Source organism: Leucoraja erinacea, chromosome 2, assembly GCF_028641065.1.
Source record: "Leucoraja erinacea ecotype New England chromosome 2, Leri_hhj_1, whole genome shotgun sequence".
In the NCBI taxonomy this organism is placed as follows: domain Eukaryota; kingdom Metazoa; phylum Chordata; class Chondrichthyes; order Rajiformes; family Rajidae; genus Leucoraja; species Leucoraja erinaceus.
In genome coordinates, this window is record NC_073378.1 from 59,490,993 (window position 1) to 59,515,818 (window position 24,826).

General features: G+C 46.4%; 1 protein-coding gene across 1 annotated transcript in view; it reads left to right on the forward strand.

Annotated features, from left to right (window-relative positions):
* The first annotated feature begins 5,214 nt into the window (after nt 1-5,214).
* cobl (cordon-bleu WH2 repeat protein) overlaps nt 5,215-24,826 on the forward strand; it is a 242,208-nt gene continuing 222,596 nt past the window's right edge. The window contains 2 exon segments of the mRNA XM_055657302.1: nt 5,215-5,669; nt 5,945-6,049. Of these exon segments, the coding sequence (XP_055513277.1) occupies nt 6,012-6,049 (38 nt within the window). The 5' untranslated portion in view covers nt 5,215-5,669; nt 5,945-6,011.

Sequence of the window (24,826 nt, forward strand, 5' to 3'; positions counted from 1 at the left end):
AATCATCATTACTATCTACACTGGGCATTAACTATTTAGAAATGTTGGGCGCCTTTTATGGTTTAAAAGCATATGCATCAAATATGCAGCACTTGCATGTTCGATTACAAATAGATAATACTACGGTGGTGGCTTATATTAACCATATGGGCGGCATAAAATCTTTATCGTGCGACAAATTGGTCAATATGATTTGGCAATGGTGTGTCGAAAGACATATTTGGCTTTCAGCTACCTATCTACCCGGTAAGCTAAACACAGTGGCAGACACCAGGTCACGCAAATTCAATGACAACATCGAATGGATGTTAAATCCTAAAGCATTTGCTAAAATTGTCAAGCAATATGGAACGCCAGATATCGATTTATTTGCATCAAGACTAAATCACCAATTAAGTATGTATGTCACGTGGGAACCAGATCCAGAGCCAGCAGCGGTAGATGCCTTCACGCTGGATTGGGAAAAGTTATTTTTCTATGCCTTTCCTCCCTTCTGCCTCATCAGTCGGGTACTTCGCAAAATCCAGATGGACTCGGCTTCTGGTATTTTGGTGGTACCCGACTGGCCTACACAGCCATGGTTCCCAGTACTACATGACATGGTGGTGGAATCACCAATGGTGTTTCCCAGTCATCCAGGACTATTGATTCACCCAGTGTCAGGCACAAGCCACCCATGCCATCAAGACATCAAACTCCTGGGTTGCAGATTCTGAACAGACCATACCTGGACCTGGGATTATCGGAACAAACCATCACCACCATGTCAGCATCCCTGCGAACATCTACCAAGAGGCAGTACTTAACCAGCATCAAGAAATGGGAGAAGTACTGCCAAGAAACAGGGACTTCATATGAAACAGCCACAGTAGCCAACGTACTGGAGTTCCTGGCCTACCTACACCATCATGAAGGGATCAGCTACAGTGCCATCAACACGGCACGTAGTGCCCTCTCCGCTTACCTCAGACCAGCAGGACATCAGCCAATGGGGTCACATCCACTGGTGGTTAAACTGATGAGGGGCATTTATAACATCAAGCCCCCCAAGCCCAGGTATACTCATATTTGGGACATCAGTGTCGTACTGACATACCTCCGGGAATGGCCACCAGCTAGATCCCTCAGCCTCGAGCAATCAACACTGAAGACGCTCATGCTGATGGCACTGGTATCTGCTCAGAGGGTCCAGTCGCTACACAAATTGAGACTGGACAACATGAAAACAACGCCAGACCAGATAACATTCATTCTACAAGGTCTGGTAAAACAAAGCAGGCCAGGAACATCCAATTCACTAGTGGTATTCCGGGCCTACCCACCAGAGCCACGGTTGTGTGTGGTGACCCACCTCATACAGTATATCGACACAACCCATAACATCCGAGGGAGTGAACAAGCCTTATGGGTCAGCCACAAAAAACCTCATGGCCGGGTAACAAGCCAGACCATCTCAAGATGGCTAAAACAGGTATTGGAAGCTGCTGGGATAGATATTAACACGTTTAAATCTCATTCCACCAGGGCAGCCTCCACATCAACGGCAGCTAGGATGGATGTGCCTATTGACCTCATCCTGAACACAGCAGGATGGTCGAGGGAATCCACATTCCGAACATTCTATAATAAGCCATTGATGAAGCCTGATTTGTTTGCAGCAAAAATATTAGAAGCTGCAAATATTTAATTTAAGCCCGGGGGAGCAATTTTGTTTTTTGTTATTGTTAATAAATACCTTTTGTTTTTCTTGAAAAACAGATTCATTGGTTAATTACGATAACACTTCCTTCCTCAAGAGCTTTCGGCAGTGAGTGAGTAAAACTGTTACACGGTTTGAAATCACAGAGCTTTGAAATCTTCACGTAGTCACTCACGTGACTCCAAAGTAAAATAGTAAGATTAAACGAGAACTTACCAGTTTGAAGTTTGATCTGTATTTTATGAGGAGTTACGATGAGGGATTACGTGCCCTCCGCTCCCACCCTCATTATATGGATCAAACTGATAAATTGATGTCTCTTTTTCTTTACAATGTTACTTCAAATACTTGTGTCTATCTGTAATTCCACACCGCTGCTTGGGAGTATGCCGCGCCTGCGCACTGAGCGGGTTCTTCACGTAATCCCTCATCGTAACTCCTCATAAAATACAGATTAAACTTCAAACTGGTAAATTCTCATTTAATCTTACTATTATACCGCATCTGCCAAACATTTGCCCACTCACCCAGCCTATCCAAGTCACCTTGCAGTCTCCTAGCATCCTCCTCACAGCTAACACTGCCCCCCAGCTTAGTGTCATCCGCAAACCTGGAGATATTGCCTTCAATTCCCTCATCCAGATAATTAATATATATTGTAAATAGCTGGGGTCCCAGCACTGAGCCTTGCGGTACCCCACTAGTCACTGCCTGCCATTGTGAAAAGGACCCGTTTACTCCTACTCTTTGCTTCCTGTTTGCCAGCCAGTTCTCTATCCACATCAATACTGAACCCCCAATGCCGTGTGCTTTAAGTTTGTATACTAATCTCTTATGTGGGACCGTGTCAAAAGCCTTCTGGAAGTCCAGATACACCACATCCACTGGTTCTCCCCTATCCACGCTACTAGTTACATCCTCGAAAAATTCTATAAGATTCGTCAGACATGATTTACCTTTCGTAAATCCATGCTGACTTTGTCCAATGATTTCACCACTTTCCAAATGTGCTGCTATCCCATCTTTAATAACTGACTCTAGCAGTTTCCCCACTACCGATGTTAGACTAACTGGTCTGTAATTCCCCGTTTTCTCTCTCCCTCCCTTCTTAAAAAGTGGGGTTACGTTTGCTACCCGCCAATCCTCAGGAACTACTCCAGAATCTAAAGAGTTTTGAAAGATTATTACTAATGCATCCACTATTTCTTGAGCTACTTCCTTAAGTACTCTGGGATGCAGCCTATCTGGCCCTGGGGATTTATCGGCCTTTAATCCATTCAATTTACCCAACTCTACTTTCCGGCTAACCTGGATTTCACTCAATTCCTCCAACTCCTTTGACCCGCGGTCCCCTGCTATTTCCGGCAAATTATTTATGTCTTCCTTAGTGAAGACGGAACCAAAGTAGTTATTCAATTGGTCCGCCATATCCTTGTTCCCCATGATACTCACCTGTTTCTGACTGCAAGGAACCTACATTTGTTTTAACTAATCTCTTTCTTTTCACATATCTATAAAAACTTTTGCAGTCAGTTTTTATGTTCCCTGCCAGTTTTCTTTCATAATCTATTTTTCCTTTCCTAATTAAGCCCTTCGTCCTCCTCTGCTGGTCTCTGAATTTCTCGCAGTCCTCCGGTATGCTGCTTTTTCTGGCTAATTTGTACGCATCATCCTTCGCTGTGATCGATACTATCCCTGATTTCCCTTGTTATCCACGGATGCACTACCTTTCCTGATTTATTATTTTGCCAAACTGGGATGAACTATTGTTGTAGTTCATCCATGCAGTCTTTAAATGCTTTCCATTGCATATCCACCGTCAACCCTTTAAGAATCAATTGCCAGTTAATCTTAGCCAATTCACGTCTCATACCCTCAGTTACATTTCTTTAAGTTCAGAACCCTTGTTTCTGAATTAACAATGTCACTCTCCATCCTAATGAAGAACTCAACCATATTTTGGTCACTCAAGCACAACAATACTGCTAACTAACCCTTCCTCATTACTCAAAACCCAGTCTAGAATAGCCTGCTCTCTTGTTGGTTCCTCTACATGTTGGTTTAGAAAACTATCCCGCATACATTCCAAGAAATCCTCTTCCTCAGCATCCCCGACAATTTGATTCACCCAATCTATATGTAGATTGAAGTCACCCATTATAACTGTTTTACCTTTGTTGCACGCATTTCTAATTTCCTGTTTGATGCCATCCCCAACTCCACTGCTACTGTTAGGTGGCCTGTACACAACACCCACCAGCGTTTTCTGCCACTTAGTGTTTTGCAGCTCTACCCATGTCGATTCCACATCCTCCAAGCTAATGTCCTTCCTTTCCATTGCGTTAATCTCCTCTCTAACCAGCAACGCTACCGCACCTCCTTTTCCTTTCTGTCTATCCCTCCTGAATATTGAATATCCCTGGATGTTCAGCTCCCAGCCTTGACACAACATGATTTTATTCAAGAAAATGGTTAATAGATTTTTAGACATTAAGGAAATTGAAGGAGTGAGGTAAAATCAGGATGGCAGGTTTGAGGCAAAAGATCAGCCATGATTTGATTTAAGGTGGGATCAGGCCTGAAGAACTGAATGGCTGTCTTCTATTACCATTTATTATGTTATGCTTTTAGAAAGACATGGCACAGGCTGATAATCAAACACGGAAATAAAAATGGATTTAAATAAATATCATTTTATGGTTTACCTGTCCAGTAAAGACAAATAACTCTTCAAATGATGCTTTTATGTATTTGCTAATGATGGTACATGATAGATTGAAGGAGAAAGCCAACATCAATTAACATGACCCGGCATGCTCTGCCTTGAATACCAGTGATTGAGGAATTCTGAAGGAAATCATGGATGAAAGACTGTAAGAAGGAACTGCAGATGCTGGCTTAAACCGAAGATAGGTCTGAAGAAGGGTCTTGAATCGAAACGTCACCCATTCCTTCTCTCCAGATATGTTGCCTGTCCTTTCATCTTTTGGATGAAAGACTTTTGTCTCACTTTTGGATCAATTTGAAAAAATGGCACACTGAGAAGAAAGCCACACCTACTTAGATCCTCAGACCTAAACAAAACTACCATCTGTGAGCAATATCCTCTGCCAGCTATTGATGATGTAGCTAAGCTTTGCTTATACAAAACATTTACATATCCAAAAGTTTGTAATATGTTTTGAATATTAATTTGTTTTTTAATCTCTCCATATTCCGCATAAAAACAGTACATTTGGAAACATATTTGGGATCAGCTTATTCCACACAGTTTAAAACTGCGAAGAATGTATGTTCATGGAAAGATTGCAAGGGGGGGACATAATTGCATGTAATTATTTTACCAATGGCTTGTACAAATAACTAAAGATGATGACGAACTTGCAGCTTTATTTCTTTGATGTAGCAAATATGCTGTCGTGTTAAATATAGACGAGCTATCTTTGGCAAGTGACATAGACCTCGAGGACTCGTGGAGCTCTCAGCCTTGGGTCCTGTAACTCCTGTTGGTGTACCCTGTGCTTTGTTATTAAACCTTCAATACTTAACATCGCGTGCCCTCAACTCTCTCGCTTGAAAAATATCTCGCGATGGCAATTGATTAAAAAAATAGGTTTCGGGAGTAATTTGTTCAAAATATGGGAGAAGTATAATTTTGTGATTTTATATCATTCTCCAGTCAAAACGGCGCCTTCGCTTTAGCCGAATAAAGTTAAGATGAAAAGGAAAACGATTCGTGTGATCGGCAACAGCGAAACACGTTTGCAGAACATTTTCGACCTCACAGACTGCTGCCGTCTGGGTCAGACAAAGCGGTGATTGACAAGCGAGTCCTGAGGAAGGCGGTTAATTTCATACAACGGTCGTGGCAGAGGGAGAAGCGGGCGTTCAAAGATAGAAGAACCTTATTTATTTTCATCGAGAAACGTTACAGAAAACGAAGATTTATTTTTAAAAAAAGTCAGCAGTGGTAAATTGTTGCTTTGCAAGTGTCTGAATTTGGAGTGGCGAGTACGCATCGTTAGTTGCTTATGCTGCGGGTTAATTTAGCAGACAGTTGTCGTGCGTGTTTGTCAGAGAGAGAGAGCGCAGGCTGTCAAATGGTTGACCTTTTACTTTTTGTAATTATTAATTGAGTCTATTCGAGTACAACCATTTTAGGATAAAAAGCACGGGGCGGTTTTTTTGGAGGGTGTAAATACTTTGGGAGAGTTTATTTACACTTTATTTAAACACCATTTACAGTGACCTAGATCGATGTTGGATCTGGACGGGAAAAAAAGTGAAGAGTGTACGCTAAAAGGAGTTCGGAATGATGGAGATTGCAGCAACTAGTAGACCACCGAAAGGGTATGTTAAGATTTCCTAAACTTCACTGTATAACACCTGAAAAAAAACACTCTCGTCTCGTGGTCAGCTAAATAAACAATGCATCTGCGCACTTAAATGCTAATGGAGACGAGAGGGGGTGGTGGTGCGGAATGGATGTAGCATGGATGCAGCGAGCAGCGGGTTAAAGTGGGGCAGGGCTCTGGTCGCGCACTTGGATCACGCCCAGTTGTGCTGCGTTTTGTCCGTCTCCCTGGAAACGGCGGGCACCTGAAGCCGGTGGAATGTTTCCCCAGGCGAGAGACTGACATCTGTTGGCAGCACACAGTGCAAGGTTGCCCAAAGATGCTGCTGCACGGTGACTTGGAGATCTTCGTGTTTCTGGACTTCTATAAGGCCTTGAGGAGCCATGAAATGTGACCCTTTTATTTGACTGACTCAAAAATGTGGTCTTTTATTTACAACATACCAGAAATGTTCACTAAAGTGAATAGAATCTCTATACTTATAAAACTGTGATCTTGGATATGGCTGTGTGTATGTTTTTTTGTTTGTGCGTTGTCACATCTTAGCGAAAAAAAACGACGCGGTAACGATAAAATGTTTACATGTTCCGGTAGAGATTTTTCCCGTGGATTCCAAAATTGCGTTATATGAAAATTTCATGCTTATGAATGAAAATGTTCAAGAATCTGACAAAACTTTAAATTTGAAAACCACTGTCTTTCACTGATGGTGTCACAATGGCTTTGCTTGCTGCCGTCTTGCTTGCGCAGCGAGTGACGGCGTCCACCAACCTCCCCTCCCCGTTATTCAAAAGACGCAGCCGGAGATGAAGCCGCCCGTTGCTCCCTGCTCCCTTGTTCAAGTCTCTGCCGGAGATGAACCCGCTTGCCGCCCGCTGCTCCCTCGTTCAACACTCTGCCGGAGATGAACCTGGCCCTCCCTCCTCTCCCCCCACCCCTCTCCCCTCCGCAGGTCTATCTCTCTCCCCCCTTCTCCTCCTCCCTCCTCTCTCTCCCCCTCTTCTCCCCCCCCCCCCCTCTCCTCCTCCCCCCCCCCCTCCCCCCCCCTCCCTCCCCCCCCCCCCCTCTCTTCCCCCCCCCCCTCTTCCTCCCCCCCTCTTCTCTTCTTCTCTCCCCCCCCTCTTCTCCCCCCCCCTCTTCTCCCCCCCCCCTCTTCTCCCCCCCCTCTTCTCCCCCCCCTCTTCTCCCCCCCCCCTCTCCTCCCCCCCTCTTCTCCCCCCCCCCCTTCTCTTCCCCCCCCCCTCTTCTCTCCCCCCCCTCTTCTCCCCCCCCCTTCTCCCCCTCCCCCCCCCCTCTCCCCCCCCCCTCTCCCCCCCCTCTCTCCCCCCTCCCCCCCCCTTCTTCTCCCCCCCCCTCTCTCCCCCCCCCCTTCTCCCCCCCCCCTCTCCCCTCCTCTTCCCTCTCTCTTTCTCCCCCCCCTCTTCCCCCCCCCCCCCCTCTCCCCCCCCCCTCCCTCTCTCCCCCCTCTCTCTCTCTCCCCCCCTCTCCCTCCCCCCCCCTCTTCCCCCCCCCCCCCCCCCCCCCCCCCCCCCCCGTTGCTTTAATATGTTTCGACTGTCCCTATATTTCATCATTCACAGCATTCATAAAATGTAACACAGCCTGATTTTTTCCCCTTCTGCCTAAAGCTATTTATTGTTTAGCTTTCTTATTTGAGCAATAAGTTACCTTGAATAAATTTAGGATTGTAAATATACATTCAAGGTTTTGCTCAAAAGTAAATGATTACATCTGTCATGTTAACTGCTTGTTTTTGAGGTCATATATAATTTCTAATAATGAGTTACTTTTATAATCTGATTATCAAAAAACGGTTATGACCTTGTGCATTTGTCACAACATAGACTTCTATAACACTTTTCAATAGTGGCTATGAGTGGTGGTGGTGTAAATATTGCTGGTGTAAATCAGTTGTTCCTATGTCGTCCAGTGCTGGACCTTCTTTAATGTCCTTGGAGCTGCATTCATCCACATGACAGTAGGGTTTTCCATCACATTGTTTACTTGCGTCTCACAGTCAGTAGAGGTCAAATAGATGGATCATTGACTGCAAGATAGGTAGCCTTATAAGTGCTCCACATTGTATGGTCATAATTATGCGGCTGCTTCATTTAAGTATCTGGTTAATGGTGTGGAGGGGCGGATAATCGGAAGGTAACCTCGCATGTAGCGTATGGTCTGTCCAGTTTCTTATTAGGCCAGATTTTGCTTCCCAAGTTTCCAAATGCTTGTACAAGCCTGGTCTATTTACAGAGGTACAGTATACCTTGCTGTCCTGAAGCGCCAGGTTTTGGCTTTGACAGCTGCTGAAGCCTTGTCCTTGGGTGTGCTTTTCTTTTAGTAAATAGCCATGAGGGGTTTATGAATTCAGTATCTCTCCCATCCACATACTTAAAAATATTTTGAAATTGATGTAAATGAAAACAATAATTACTGTTTTTTAATCATTTACTTTTGGGGGGGAAAGCTGGTGTTTCCCTGTAAGCCCCTAAACAAAACCCTGCAACTCCCTGTGAAATTATCATCTTGGATGTCTGGGAGGCTTTTTTTCTCCTTTCTTTATTAGCATAAGTTTTTTAAATACATTTTTGAAATGTTGATGTTCAAGGTGGAGAGCAGTCATGAAACTTTAAAAGTCAAGTGTGTTTCATTGTCTTATGTAACAAAACCAACAAAAAAATTGTTACTTGCAGCAGCATAATCGGTTTGTAAACACAGTACTCAATAGATAAACAAACAAATAAAATAATAGATAAAAAAACAAACAAATAAAAGTTGTTCAATAAATAATAAAACCACAACATTAGTGCAAAACAAAATAAAAGCCCAAAGTCACCAGTGCAACCAAGAAGTCAATAGTTTAGTTGGTGTTTGTAATGTTGAATAACCTGACGTTGATGAGAAAAAGCTGTTCCTGAACCTGCAGATCACTCTTGCCATCAGGAAGAAGTTATGGTTTCAGGCTCCTATACCTTCGCCCTGATGGCAAGAGTGAAGTGAGTTCATGGCAGGCACGTGCCGTCAGGATAGGCAAGGTAGGCACTGCCTACCCTGACTAAAATTATGGAATGGCAATTATTAAATATAAATAGTAAAGGCATGGGAGAATTATGCCTTTCTAAGAGATCGATCTCTTAGGTAGGCATAATTCTCCGTGCCTTTCAACCGCAGCACTTGTAACACGCGAAGGTCTGTGCAGCCCACGTGCCGTCAGCGCTGCTTCAAGCCGTAAATTTCAAGCGGAGCTGAAGGCAGCAGAAATTCGGCCTTTGCAGTACTGCGCATGTGCAGCAGCCTACTGCGCATGCGCAGCGCGAGTTTCTTGGCGGGATTTTCAAATATGGATTGTCATTATTTTAAGAGGATCTTAGGAAACAAAGAGTGAAGAATGGAGTTCATGTACCAATAACTTGGCAAGTACATTTCCTGGTGCTTTATGTTTTTAAATACTGTATATCCCGGGGTGGGTAGGGAGAGCTCCTTTCACAGTGTTTGGGGAGTCTGGCCCGGGGTAAAGTTGCGGGGAGGGCAGGAGTGTTGTGAAGGAGGGGATTGGGGCCAGTAACCCACTTGTGACGCCCCGGGCACGGAGCCACCGTATTATGGCCGGGGAGTGAATTAGCTCGGGTGGCTGCGAGTGGTCGCCAGGACCGGACAGCCCCTTCTGCCGGTTCCCGCTCACCTCTGGCAGTGCTCACTGTCTGAAAACCTCTCTCCTGCCGCTCACTGGCCTCACTCATGTCAGCCACTTCCCGCAAATCCTTAAATTCCGACAGCGCGCTCAAGGGACCAATTGAGGTTATTCGGGTGTGGGAATTTAAGGATTTACGGGAAGCGGCTGACATGAGTGAGGCGAACGGCAGGTGAGAGGTGTTCAGACGGAGAGCACTGCCAGAGGTGAGAGGGCCGACAGAAGGCGCTGAAGTGGCAGCCGGTTCTGCTGTCGGGTCCCGGCGGCCACTCGCAGACACCCGAGCTGCTTCCCTCCCCGGAAGAGGCGGCCAGTTCTGCTGTCCATGCCTGGAGCGCTGCGGCAGCGGTGAGTGAGTGAGTCTGACATGATCTCTGACCCACTCCTTCGCAACACTCCTGCCCTCCCCGCATGTTTCACCCCTGCACAGACTCCCCTCCCCTCTGTGAAAGGAACTCTCCCTCCAATTGGACCCTTGAATTAGTATTGTCATTCAATAAGATGACAACTGATTCAACGTCCCGGTGTGCTCCCATTTTTCCCACCATCTCTCCACCTGACTTCATCCTCCGTCCCCCACTCATTCAGTAATTTTAAAATGAAGGAGATTTAGAAGGTACACAAAAAAATGCTGGAGAAACTCTGCGGGTGCAGCAGCATCTATGGGGCGAAGGAAATAGGTAACGTTTCGGGCCGAAACCCTTCAGACTGATAGGGGGTGGCGTGGAGAAGGAAGGAAAAGGGAGGAGGAGGAGCCCGAGGGTTTGGGGATGGGAGGAGACAGCTCGAGGGCTAAGGAAGGGGAGGAGACCGCAAGAGCTAACAAAATTGGGAGAATTCAATGTTCATGCCCGCCGGATGCAGGCTCCCCAAGCAGAATATGAGATGCTGTTCCTCCAATTTCCGGTGTTGCTCACTCTGGCAATGGTGAAGACCCAGGACAGAGAGGTCGGATTGGGAATGGGAGGGGGAGTTGAAGTGCTGAGCCACCGGGAGGTCAGATAGGTTCTTGCGGACTGAGCGGAGGTGTTCGGTGAAACGATCGCCCAACCTCCGCTTAGTCTCACCGATGTAGATCAGCTGACATCTAGAGCAGCGGATGCAGTAGATGAGGTTGGAGGAGATACAGGTGAACCTCTGTCGCACCTGGAACGAATGCTTGGGTCCTTGAATGTAGTCGACAGGGGAGGTAAAGGGACAGGTGTTGCATTTCTTGTGGTTGCAACGGAAAGTGCCTGGGGAGGGAGTGGTACGGGAGGGAAGGGAAGAATTGACAAGGGAGTTGCGGAGGGAGCGGTCTTTGCGGAAGGCAGACATTGGGGGAGATGGGAAGATGTGGTGAGTGGTAGGATCACGTTGGAGGTGGCGAAAATGACGTAGGATTAATTCTTGTATGTGACGGCTGGTGGGGTGAAAGGTGAGGACTAGGGGGACTCTGCCCTTGTTGTGAGTGCGGGAATGGGGAGAGAGAGCAGTGTTGCGGGGTATGGAAGAGACCCTGGTGCGAGCCTCAGCTATGGTGGAGGAGGGGAATCCCCGTTCCCTGAAGAATGAGGACATTTCAGATGTCCTGGTGTGGAACGCCTCATCCTGGGAGCAGATGTGGCGTATGCGGGGGAATTGGGAGTAGGGGATGGAGTCCTTACAGGAGGCAGGGTGGGAAGAAGTGTAGTCCAGATAGCCATGGGAGTCGGTGGGTTTGTAGTGGATGTCAGTCAGGAGTCTATCACCTGCGATGGAGATAGTGAGGTCAAGGAATGGTAGGGAAGTGTCGGAAATAGTCCAGGTGTATTTGAGTACCGGATGGAAGTTGGTAGTGAAGTGGATAAAGTCAGTCAGTTCTGTGTGGGTGCAGGAGGTGGCCCCAAAGCAGTCGTCGATGTAACGGAGGTAGAGGTCGGGGATGGGGCCCTGGTACGTATTGAACAAGGATTGTTCGACGTGCCCGACAAATAGGCAGGCGTAGCTGGGGCCCATGCGTGTGCCCATAGCTACGCCTTGTGTTTGGAGGAAATGGGAGGAGTCAAACGTGAAGTTATTGAGGGTAAGGACCAGCTCCGCTAGGCGGAGGAGAGTGTCAGTGGTTGGGTATAGGTTGCTCCTCTGGTCGATGAAGAACCGGAGGGCTTTGAGGCCATCCTGGTGGGGGATGGAGGTGTAGAGTGACTGGACGTCCATGGTGAAGGGGGTGAGGGCCTAGAGAATGGAATGCGCGGAGGCGGCGGAGAGTGTCTGAGGTGTCTTGAACATAGGTAGGAAGGGATTTGACCAAGCAGGATAGTATGGAGTCAAGGTATGTGGAGATGAGTTCGGTGGGGCACGAACAGGCAGAGACAATGGGTCTACCGGGACAGTCAGGTTTGTGGATTTTGGGGAGAAGGTAAAAACGGGCCGTGTGGGGCTGGGGAACGATGAGGTTGGAGGCTCGGTCGGGCAGGGAATTGAGATTTAGAAGCCTTGGGAAAATTGAATTGTTACTTATTTTTATTTTTTACAGAGAGAACAATCTGCGCATGCGCGGTTTAAGATTTTTTAAAAAGCCGGCTGACTGCCTACCATGGGTAATTACTCACGACACGTGGCTGGTTCATTTTCAGGGTGGTGTGAATTTTTGAGGTCCCTTTGATGGTGGGGAAGTCAGTACCCATGATGGACCAGGCTCTGCCCACCACATTTTGTAATATCCTTCATTCCTGAGTGTTCATGTAGCAGAATCAAGCCATGATGCAACCAGTCAATATACACGCTACCTGCTGTAGAAGTTCAAGAGAGTATGCAACAACATACTGAATCTTCTTAGAAAGTAGAGGCATTGATCGGCTTTCTATAAGTACAGCATTGTAGCAGAACATTGAAATTAAGGACAGTTGCATAAGATCTTTAAATATTTAAAACTGCTCCAAAATAAAACACTTTCACCCTGTAATGTTGGTATAGGAAATATCAAAAGAGAATGATGTAAATAGTCACCAGATTAGGTGTTCTTTATTGAGAGAGAAAATTGCAACTAACTTTGCAGGTCAATTGACCACTTATTTTCTGTGTTCATCTATGCATTGAAACATTGTGTTTTGTTTCTGACCGTCTGTTTCCACATTGATGCTACTCGTTACAAAAAAAAATTAAAGCTTGCACATATTGGAAAAACGCCTGGTAAAATTTTGAGTTTTCCCTGAAACAACCAGATAATACTTGCACCACCTGAAATACACTATTTTGGTTAAGTTTGTGCCGGATATTTTGGTTAAATATGAGCAGGATAAGTTGTATTGGAAACATTGCTCTGAATTTTCAATGATTTATGAAATTCTTGTGAAAATGTTTTGATGGAGGCGGGATATGGAGTAACATGAATTGTTAGATGTTGTGCAGCAGTATAATTTAAAAATATATACAGTATCACTGGTAAATGCAGCTACTAATCTGGATGCATATATTCGTTTCATTAACTTGTTATAACAGCACAGGATTGTCATGTTGACTTCATGGAATTAATTATTCACCAAGGTAATAGTTAAATTTTAATCAATGTTCTTCTTCCGCTCTGCGTAGGATAATCCAGTTTTATCGCCTGTGTGTGGCCTAGCAGGCATCTATTCAAGCACAGGTAGGTTTTAAAAGTAGAAATATGTAAGTGAAGGTTGCTGCCAGTGAGTAAATGGCATGAAGTTGAGGGCTATCCTCAAATGCCTGCTTAGGGATGGGGCGATTGCAAAGATGGCTAACAGCTGAGTCAACTCCATAGTTACATCCAAGGATCAATTTCTAATGATCTTTGGATCTCCTTAAGTGCAGGATAATTACTATGTGAATGCAAATATGAGGATCATTCTTGTGACTCATCTGTGTTACCTTTTTCTATTTATAGATGTTTTCTGTGTTTTGAACCTGGTTTCGGTAATTAACAGCAAATGTTTCCCTGGTAGACAATTATATTCGTAACAAAATTTAATATGATTATACCATAGAAGCAGGAGTTTATTTGGTGTTAAGAACAAAATTTGTTCAGGAACAATTTTGTACAGGAACTAGTTTGTGCGCAACTCAATCATTTTTGTGGTTTAGCAATACATAAATACTTTGCACTTGGCTAAGGTTACATTTTTGCCACTGTACAAAGGGCACATTGTTAATCCTTACAGTGCATTGAAAACTAAGAAGTCACGCATTTAATACTAACTGTGGATCTTAGTTGTATTGATTTTGCTGCTTTCCTAGGTTAAGAGCTTAACATGGTTCCTTAATGTGATATTTATCTGAAGATCCATCCTTTTAAGTATGCAGAACAAATAAAAATGTTGGAAGTAAAGTACTGTTGGTGGCATTCATCTGGTCAGGTAGCATCTGTGAAGAGTGGAAACGTAAAACAGTTGTACAGTGTGCAATTTTGAATGCATTATAGGTGCACAACCTTTTATCCGAAAGCCTTGGGACCAGACACTTTTCTTAATTCCGGTCCAAGATGGCGGCGCGCACGGTCGCAGCGGCTCACGGCTCCCGGACTCGGTGCTCTTTTTTGTTGTTTGTGTACGTTGTGTTGTCCGTGTACGTCTTTGCAGTCGGTTCTGCGAACACCCGCTACACCCGCCAGAACCTCGTGGATATCGCGGATATCGGTGACCAGCGCCAGACTGCGGTTTCGGGTGTCTTCCATCGCAAGTATAACATCCCGGGCGACATAGCAAGACCACCGGGGTCCCCGTGGATTGTTGTCGGGTCTAGGAGGCGGCGCAGACGGAGGAGGGAGAGGAAGCAGAAGCGAGGCCGCAGGTCCGGTGCTTTGCTAAGGCTAAGGAATCGACCACACAAGCCACCTCTACCGAGCCTGTATCTCTCCAACGCCAGATCCCTGGTTCACAAAATGGATGACCTGGAAGTACAACTCGCCGGAAATCGATATGTCCGCGACTGCTGTGTTATGATCATCACCGAAACCTGGCTTCACCCGGGGATACCTGATGCTAGCATGCAGCTAGCAGGTCGCTTTCTGCTCCGCGGGGACAGGACTATGGACTCCGGTAAGAGCAGGGGAGGGGGTCTCTGTATATACGTGCATGAGAATTGGTGCAACAACGGGACAATCATAGCCAATCATTGTTCCCCTGACCTCGAGTACATGTCTGTAAGATGCCGGCCTTTTTTTCTACCGAGAGAACTAACAGTCGTGATTGTCACGGCTGTGTATATTCCACCTGACGCCAATGTAAACAAGGCGCTCTCTCTCCTGCTGAACACCATTAACGAACAGCAGCGGGATCACCCCGAAGGTGTTCACATAATCGCAGGGGACTTTAATAAGGCCAACTTGAAGACTGTACTGCCGAAATTCTACCAACATGTCAAGTGTTCTACTAGAGGGGTGAACACGCTGGATCATGTCTACACCAATATCAAGCACGCGTATAGAGCCATCCCCCTCCCCCAACTCGGCCAGTCAGATCATCTCTCCCTCCTGCTCTCTCCAGCCTACACCCCCCTCAGACGCAGTGCCAGGCCCACCATAAGATCTGTTACAACCTGGCCTGAAAATGCACTCTCCAATCTACAGGACTGCTTTACACAGACAAACTGGGACATATTCGAACACCAGGATCTGGAAACTCTCACAGAATCGGTGCTGGACTATATCAAGTTCTGCATCGGAAATGTGACTGTAGACAAAAACATACGGGTTTTCCCAAACCAGAAACCCTGAATGTCCAGCCAGGTCCGCACACTCCTCAGAGCCCGCGATGCTGCCTTCAGGTCAGGTGACAGAGCTCTGTACAGGGCTGCTCGAGCCGATCTGAAAAGTGGTATTAAAAAAGCCAAGGCGGACCATAAGAGGAGCACAGAGTCCCACTTGTCCAGCAATAATACACGGGAGGTATGGCGGGGCATACAAGACATTACCAACTACAGAGGCTGTGCCACAAAGTCAGAAGACCTGAGTGCGCCGCTGGCAGAAAAGCTAAATTGCTTCTTCTCCCGCTTTGAAACATCACAACAGCAGCACTCACCTGCTACAGCCCTGTTTCCACCCTCACCTAGCTCCTGTACTACTCCACTCACTGTAACGGAGCACGATGTCAGACGGGTGCTCCTGGCAGTGAACCCCAAGAAGGCTACCGGCCCAGATGGAGTACCTGGTAAGGTGCTCAAAGCGTGCGCCCACCAGCTCACTGCCATCTTCACCAGAATTTTCAACCTCTCCCTGGCCCAGGCAGTTATTCCGTCCTGCCTAAAATCAGCCACAATCGTCCCTGTGCCGAAGAAGTCTCCCATCACCAGCCTTAATGACTACCGTCCTGTGGCCCTCACTCCGGTAATCACGAAGTGCTTCGAGAGGTTGGTCCTCCAGCACATCAAGGACTATCTACCACCAGACCTCGACCCCCACCAATTCGCCTATCGCCAAAACAGATCCACAGAAGACGCCATCACCGTAGCTCTCCACTCTGTGCTGAGCCATCTGGAGCAGGGGCAGAGCTACGTCCGGATGCTCTTTGTGGATTTTAGTTCAGCCTTTAATACAATCATTCCGGACATTCTCATAGGTAAACTGGTCACTCTCGGCCTCCCCACTGTCACATGTGCCTGGATAAAGGATTTCCTCACCAACCGGCCCCAGACTGTGAGACTCGGCCCCCACCTCTCCTCCACTCGCAGGTTGAGTACCGGTTCCCCACAGGGCTGTGTGCTAAGCCCCCTCTTATACTGTCTCTACACCTACGACTGTAGTCCGGCCCACAACAACAACCGCATCGTCAAATTTGCTGACGACACTACTGTGGTCGGACTTATTTCGAAGGGAGACGAGGCAGCCTACAGAGAGGAAGTCCTGAAGTTGACAACCTGGTGCTCAGAAAACAATCTGGCTCTGAACACCAGGAAAACAAAAGAGCTCATTGTCGACTTCAGGAGGCACAGCACCGACTTAGCCCCCCTACACATCAACGGCGAGTGTGTGGAGAGGGTCAACACCTTCCGGTTTCTCGGTGTCCATATCGCTGCTGACATCTCCTGGACGGACAACACGACAGCGGTCATCAAGAAGGCTCAGCAGCGGCTGCACTTCCTGAGGGTCCTCAGGAAGCACAACCTGGACTCTAACCTGCTGCTGACCTTCTACCGCTCGTCCATCGAGAGCCTGCTGACATACTGCATTACAGCATGGTATGGCAGCTGCACCATGGCAGACAGGGAGAGGCTTCAGAGGGTAACCAGGACAGCGCAGAGGATCATTGGCTGCCCTCTCCCCTCCCTGATGGACATCTACACCTCCCGCTGCCTTAGCAGGGCAAAGAAGATCATCAAAGACAGCTCCCATCCTGCGTTTGGACTGTTCGACCTGCTGCCCTCTGGAAGGCGCTATAGGTACATCAAATCCAGGACAAACAGACTCAGGAATAGTTGCTTTCCGAGAATTATATCTGCTATAAATTCAAATTCACACATGCACTGACTACACCGCCCAACACGGACTTCCATCTGTATATATGTATATATGAATGTAGCGCCGCAGAATTTGTGCACCTATTCCCCCCCCCCCCCCCCCCCCCCCCCCATCTCCCTTCTGTTTTTTGTTTTTCTGTCTCTTGATTTTTGTGCTAAATTGTATGTATGCACTGAGTACGAGCAGCTTTCAGTTTCACTGTACATGTATAGTGACAATAAATGGCATATCTATATCTATCTATATCTTAATTCGGAATTTGTCGGCCTTCGGAATGGAAGTTTTTTTGCGTAGATTTTAATGGCTGGCTCAGTGGTAGAGTGCTCGGCTCATATCCGCAAGGTCGCGGGTTTGCGCCTTGATCCCGGCAGTTCCTCGGTCGCGAGTTTCAGTCTTCAATGTAGTTTTTTCTTGCAGAATAAATGTCTGTATGAAATGCAGTGTGTTGAATGAATTCCTGAATTTGTAAATGTGACCGCAGCATTGAATCACCTCTCGCACTCATGTCACCCTAGCGGGGCTACATGCCCTTAGGCGGCCTAAGGCGACATTTTCACACTCTTATATCCGTGTGCAGCAGAGGCGACGTGCATTTGGCGCCAAACGTGAGCTTTGGTGAGCTTTGGTGTGCAGACAACATCCTGGAAAAATGTCCGGTTTCTTCAAGGTAGGCGATATACCCTACCGGGCAATATACCCTCCACTTCTCTTTTATGAAGGGGATTTAGTTCCCCTTTCTTCCAGGACCGACCGGAGGTTCCGCTGTCACCTCTGCGGACAGCCCTCGGTGAACGTCCTGTCTCCCTGTCCCTGGGATAGCAGGGGGCGATCAAACAGCACAATACCCCCCTCCCCCTCCAACTCCAGAGGAATCCGCTCCCTGATGGGCTGCTACGGTGACAAGTGGCAGTTCGCCCACAGCCCGAGCTGCGCGACCCCAAGAACAAGACGTACCTTGCACACCATCAGCTTCTGCCCATACTGGGAGCGTGTTCCTCTGGAGTTGGAGCGGGGCTGGGCTGGAGTTGCTGATCTGGGATCTCCGTGCTTGCAGTGGGCCTGGGGGTCGGTGTCCCGATGAGGGGGCGCAGCTCGGGCTGTGGGCGAACTGCCACTTGTCGCCGTAGCGGCCCATCGGGGAGTGGCTTCTGGTGGTCCTGATGGCTCCGGCCAGTTTGCAGTTTTCCTCTGGAGTTGGAACGGGGCTGGGCTGCTGCTGGCTGTGGGTCATTGGGATCTCCGTGCTTGCAGTGGGCCTGGGGGTCGGTGTCCCATTGGTCCTGACGTCTCCGGTGACTGGCACTTTATGCTGGCATCGCCGACCTGAAGACAGTGCAAAGCCCCCGCGCCGGTGCAATGGGTGGGGAGCTGGAGAGGGGAGGGAAGGGGTCACACACATGGCCGGGAAGCAGAGGGGTATAGGTGGGGTGAAACTAAAGGTAGCGACAATCTGCTGCTCCCTGCCCGCTGAGTTAAAAAGTTCCCACGCAAGATTCACGATACACTGTGTATCGTGAGTCTACCGTGGGAACTTTTTAACTCAGCGGGCAGGCAGCGGCATATTGTCAATTATTAACCCTCCCGCGCAATATACCCTCACCTTCTCTTTTATGAATGGGGATTTAGTTCCCCTTTCTTCGAGGACCGACCGGAGGTTCCGCTGTCACCTCTGCGGGCCGCCCTCGGTGAACGTTTTCAAGGACCTTTCTTCAAGGAACGAAAAAATGTCCGCTATTCGGAGGTTTTCGTTATTTGGATCTTCGGATAAAAGGTTGTGCACCTGTATTATAGAAATAACACTGCAGGCACAGGAAGAATACCACACGTTTACTCGAACGTTTATGAGGTGAAACCTGATATACTACAAAAGAGAGGTGTTAAGAAGAACTAAAATAGAGTAAGTCATAAAAGACACTTATTGACTGCTAATTAAAAAATAAAATTGTTGTAGTCTTGAACCTTGCATCTACATTGTGTACAGGAAAATGGGGTAACATCTCTCTTGCAATACATTCTGCTCTGGATCACCTTGACATAAGAACATCTGGGTCAGGACTGATTACAGCTCTTCAATACCATAATACTGATTAAACTCTCTCGAAATCTTCTGGATTTCTTAACAGGAAGACCTAATGCAGTGATCAAGAAAACGGAGCAGAAGTTGCCTTTTTGATCAGGGAGGTCATAACTATAGTGTTCAGAGAGGACATTCTTGGGGAACGTTCTGCGAGACTATATGGATCAAACTTAGAAATAACAAAGAAATGATTACTTTCATGGGACTATTATAGGCATGAACTAGCGGAGCAGATATGTAAGGAGATCATAGATAATTATAAAAATAATATGGTAATATTAGTAGAAGATTTTATTGACTGCATCTCCAATGATATATCGGGTTTTCTCCCAAATCTTTTCTATTTGTATACCTGTCCAAGTATTTAATTTAGTTTATAGATACAGCATGGAAACAGGCCCTACAGCTCACCGAGTCTGTGCCGACTGGCGATCACCCTGTACACTAGTTCTATCCTACATACTAGGGACAATTTATATTCTTTCTACAAATCCAATTAACCTATAAACCTGTACATCCTTGGAGTGTGGGAGGAAACTGGAGCAGCTGGAGGAAAACCACGTGGTCACAGGGAGAGCGTACAAACTCCGTACAGACAGCACCCTTAGGCGGGATCAATCCTGGGTCTCTGGTGCTGTAAGGCAGTAACTCTACCGCTGTGCAACTGTGCCATCTTTTCATTCTCTTTTAAACGTAATTATATCCACATTTACTACTTCGGGTTTCTTTTAAATATTTCCCCTCTCACCTTAGTATTAACTGCATTGTTTCAAAGTTTTACCTCAATATTTTTGACTAGAATGAGTGAAAGATCTGGTTGCTATTACAACATTTCATCATTCAGTCAGTCGTGCTGTATTTCACATAAACAGAAACGTGTGATTTTTAAGTTGTAATCATTTTTTTGTGTGTTCTGCACCAGATCAATGTGCTTATGTTTTATGTTGATTACAAAATTGCTATTTCTGTGAGCTGGAAGTGTTTCTAACATTTACCAAATATATCCAAGTGTTATAATAAAGATAAATAGGATAAAGAAATAAAACTGGAAAGATACATTTTAAACAAGGCAATGTTTTATAGTGTCTCCTCCAGAAGATGGAAATGTATATGATGTAGACTTATGGAAACATTGTTGGGTGGGAGGGATTTTATAAGAGTGCAAGTTAATCAAGATAATTTGATGATATAAAATAGTAAGATTAAACGAGAACTTACTAGTTTGAAGTTTGATCTGTATTTTATGAGGAGTTACGATGAGGGATTACGTGAAGAGCCCGCTCAGCACGCATGCGCGGCATACTTCAAAGCAGCAGTGTGGAATCACAGATAGACACAGTTATTGAAGTAAACATAGTAAAGAAAAGGAGACATTAGTTTATCAGTTTGACCCATATGATTGAGGGTGGGAGCGGAGGGCACGTAATCCCTCATCGTAACTCCTCATAAAATACAGATCAAACTTCAAACTGGTAAGTTCTCGTTTAATCTTACTATTTTACTTCGGAGTCACATGAGTGACTACGTGAAGACTTCAAAGCTCTGTGATTTCAAACCGTGTAACAGGTATTACTTCACGCACTGCCGAAGTCCTTGAGGGAGGAAGTGTGTTATCGTAATCAACCAATGAATCTGTTTGTAGAAAAACACAATGGTATTTTTTAACAATAACAACAAAGAAATTAAATTGCTCCCCTGGGCTAAAATTAAATATTTGCAGTCTGTAAAAACTTTTCTGCAAATAAAACAGGTTTTGCCAACGGCTTATTAACAAATTTCTGAACGGTCTTTCCCCCGACCATCCTGCTGTAGCCAGGATGTGGTCTATAGGCACGTCCATTCTTTTAGCCGTCGACGTGGATGCTGCCCTGGTGGAGTGAGATTTGTACATGTTAGTGTTTATCCCAGCAGCTTTTAACACCTGCTTGAGCCATCTCGCAATGGTTTGGCTCGTCACCCGACCATAAGGTTTTTTATGACTGACCCACAAGGCTTTTCATTTCCGTTGAATATCTTTGGTTGTGTCTATGTAGGATAGTAGGTGGGTCATGGCACATAACCGTGGTTTTGGCATGCAAGCTCGGAATTCCACGATTGGATTAGGTGTTCCTGGTCTGCTCTGTTTGATCAGTCCCTGGATAACGACAGCAATCTGGTCTGGAGCTGTGAGCATGCTGTCCAGTCGCAATAGGTGTAGTGACTGGACCCTCTGTGCAGATACAAGTGCCATCAACATGAGTGTTTTGAGCATAGATTGTTCCAGGTTGAGGGATCTGGCTTGTGGCCATCCCCTGATGTATGTCAGGACCACACTGACATCCCATATATGGGTGTACCTTGGTCTAGGGGGTTAGAGTTGTAAATACCCTTGTAAATACCCTTGTAAATACCCTATTAGTTTGACCACCCGCGGGTGGGACCCCATGGCCTATTGTCCTGGAGCTGGTTTTAAATAGACAGGCAGGGCACTTCTAGCTGTGTTGATGGCTCTGTAGCTGAGTCCTTCATCGTGGTGAAGGTTCGCCAGGAATTCCAGTACGTTGGTAACTGTAGCGGTTGAGTAGGTGGTCCCTGTATCCAAGCAGTACTTCTCCCATTTTCTGATGCTGGACAAGTGCTGTTTTTTAGTGGATGTTCGGAGGGATGCTGACATGGAGTCGACGGTTTGTTCTGATAATCCCAGTCCCAGAAGTGGTTTGTGCAGAATCTGCAACCCAGGAGTTTGATTTTTTTCATGGCACGGGTGGCCGACACTGGGTGTTAATAACTCTGGGTCACTGGGGAATACCATCAGAGTTTCAACAACCATGTCATGGAGTATTGGGAACCATGGCTGCGTAGGCCAGTCGGGTACTATCAAAATACCCGAAGCAGAGTCCATTTGTATTGTGCGTAGTCCCCGACTGATGAGGCAGAAGGGAGGAAATGCATAGAAGAAGAATTTCCCCAATCCAGCGCGAACGCATCTACCGCTGCTGCCTCAGGGTCTGGTTCCCAAGCGACATACATAGGTACCTGGTGATTTAGCCTTGATGCAAATAAATCGATATCTGGCGTGCCATATTGCTTGATAAGTTTTGCAAATTTTTTTGGGTTTAACATCCATTCGATGTTGTCATTAAATTTACGTGACCTGGTGTCTTCCACTGTATTTAGCTTACCTGGCAGATAAGTTGCTGTTAGCCAAATATGTCTTTCGCCACACCATTGCCAAATTGTGTTGACCAACTTGTCGCATGATACCGATTTTATGCCGCCCATATGGTTAATGTAGACCACCACCGTGGTATTATCTATTTGTAACCGTACATGCAAGTGATGCATATTTGTGCATATGCTTTTAAACCATAAAAGTCACCCAACATCTATAGATAATTAATGCCCAGTGTAAGTGGTAATGATGACCCTGGGCTAGTCCATCTACTACCTGTGCTGGATATAGAGTTAGTTGCTCCCCAGCCTTGAGCACTGGCATCTGTTTGGATAACTAACGTAGGGTTAGTGATGATAATAGGGCTGAAAACTATGCCAAACGTTTTTTTACCTACCACTGTAGTTCTGATATTGCTTCAGTGGGTAACTTCATGACACGATCATAATGACCTGTATGTCATTTTGGTGCCTGTACCTTTGCTCTTTGTAAGTTTCGACAGTGCAAAGGTCCAAATTGTGTAGCCAGAAATGCTGCTTCCATTTTCCCAATTACTCTGCTACTTGTCGAATAGTTGGTCGTTCGTTGACCATTAAATTGTTGCATGATTGTGCCAATTCAACTGTTTTGTCTCTTGGCAATGTTACAGTCACGTAGACTGAATTAACTGTGAAGCCCAAGTAGTCCATGATTGTGGATGGCTTCAACTTAGATTTATCTGGATGTAAGACAATCCCAGGGTTTCGAACAACTGTTTGGTAGCTGATACAGCTGACATAGTCAATTCCATGGTCTTGCCTACTATTAAGATATCATCAAGATATGCCATGACAATATGTTTTTATCTTCTGAATATTGCCAGAGCTGGTTTTAGTATCTTGGTGAATAATCTTGGGCTGATGTGAACCCATTGGGTAACGCGTTAAACTGCCATAGCTGCCCCATCCAGGTAAATTTCAGGTGTCTGCGATGATCCTTGTGAATGGTACTGAATAGTAAACATCTTTAAGATCAATGCTTGCCATGAAGTATCCTTTGGAAATTAGTTGTTTGGCAGTAACAACCGTTTCCATTTTGAAATGTATATATTTAACAAACATATTTAGTGAAGTTAAGTCAATGATGATGCGACATCCACCATCTTTTTTTGGTTTAGTGAATATATTTGATACGAATTCCAAGGGTTCATGTTTTCCCATGATACCCTTTGTAATTAGTCAGCTTGTCCCTCTCATTCCTTTAACGGAGAGGGAAAATACCCTCTGGGGTGAATGTTGAACTGGTGGCAATTTTCCCAGTATGCATTGTATTTTGTATCCACTAATGCCATTGAGTATATACTGATCACTTGTGATAGACTCCCGTGCTTCTTTAAACAGGTGTAATCTCCCCCCTGTTTGTATTAAGCCCCTATTTTCTATATGCTGGTACGAACCAGACCCACCTACCTCCATGGTTATGGGTATTTCTTCTGTTTCCTGCCGGTCCAACGAGTCTTGCACGTTGTCTGACGTGGCGGTGATGTTGGGGGGTAGCGCATTTTCCATGGGGTCCGCTCTGGACCCTAGTCTAAAGAAGACTTCTGGGGATAGAATGCGGACCCCGAGCTTTCACCTGTCCCATATGGTAGACGTCGACTGATGGACGCGATGGGGTGCTGCTGCTTAGGGATTATTGTTTTTAGTTTGTTCGTCACGGAGCCTGCCCTCATGAGACCGAAAGCTTGTTAAGGCCTCTCCATAGCCTTCATATGGTTTGTGAGGTTTTTGCCAAAGAGCAGTGGGTCTGGCTCAGTGGCTGGGGTTTTGCACAACCCCGCAAATTTAGGATTTTATGGCAGGTCTTATGATTTGTTTAGGAATGTTGTGGTCATCTCCGTATTTGTCCACGGAACGAGCAAACGATGTGATGGCTGACGTCAGGAGCCTGAGGATCCGCTGCAGTTTTAGCTCCTGGTTCCGAATGTTTGCCCCAACGTGCCCCCAGTTTTGGCTGATTACAGCCGGCACTTTAAGGGACTCACAGTTCTCTGGAGCTGTATACGCCTTATTGACCACCTCTCCGGTAGGGCCTTTAACAGCCTCCTGCATGTGGGGTTGCCACGTAGCGGTCTACCACACCTAGCAGCTCTTCCTGTTCCTGCACCCCTTGCATACTCCCGACATCTTCAGCCAGCGTCCCCTCTTCTTGACCAGCCCATCCTCGGGTAAAGAGGAAGCAATAGACAGTGCACTAGACACTGTGGAGGGAGTGCCTGAACTCCCCCTGCGAGAGCGCCCCTCACAAGCACGTCTTGCTGGAGCTCTTGCTCCAGGAGCCACTCCATGCGGCTCAGGCGGCCTCCCCCCCCCCCCCCGTGTGGGTGGAGAGACGTCCCCTTCCGACAAGTCGGAAGCCACCAGCCGGACGCCTCTTCCG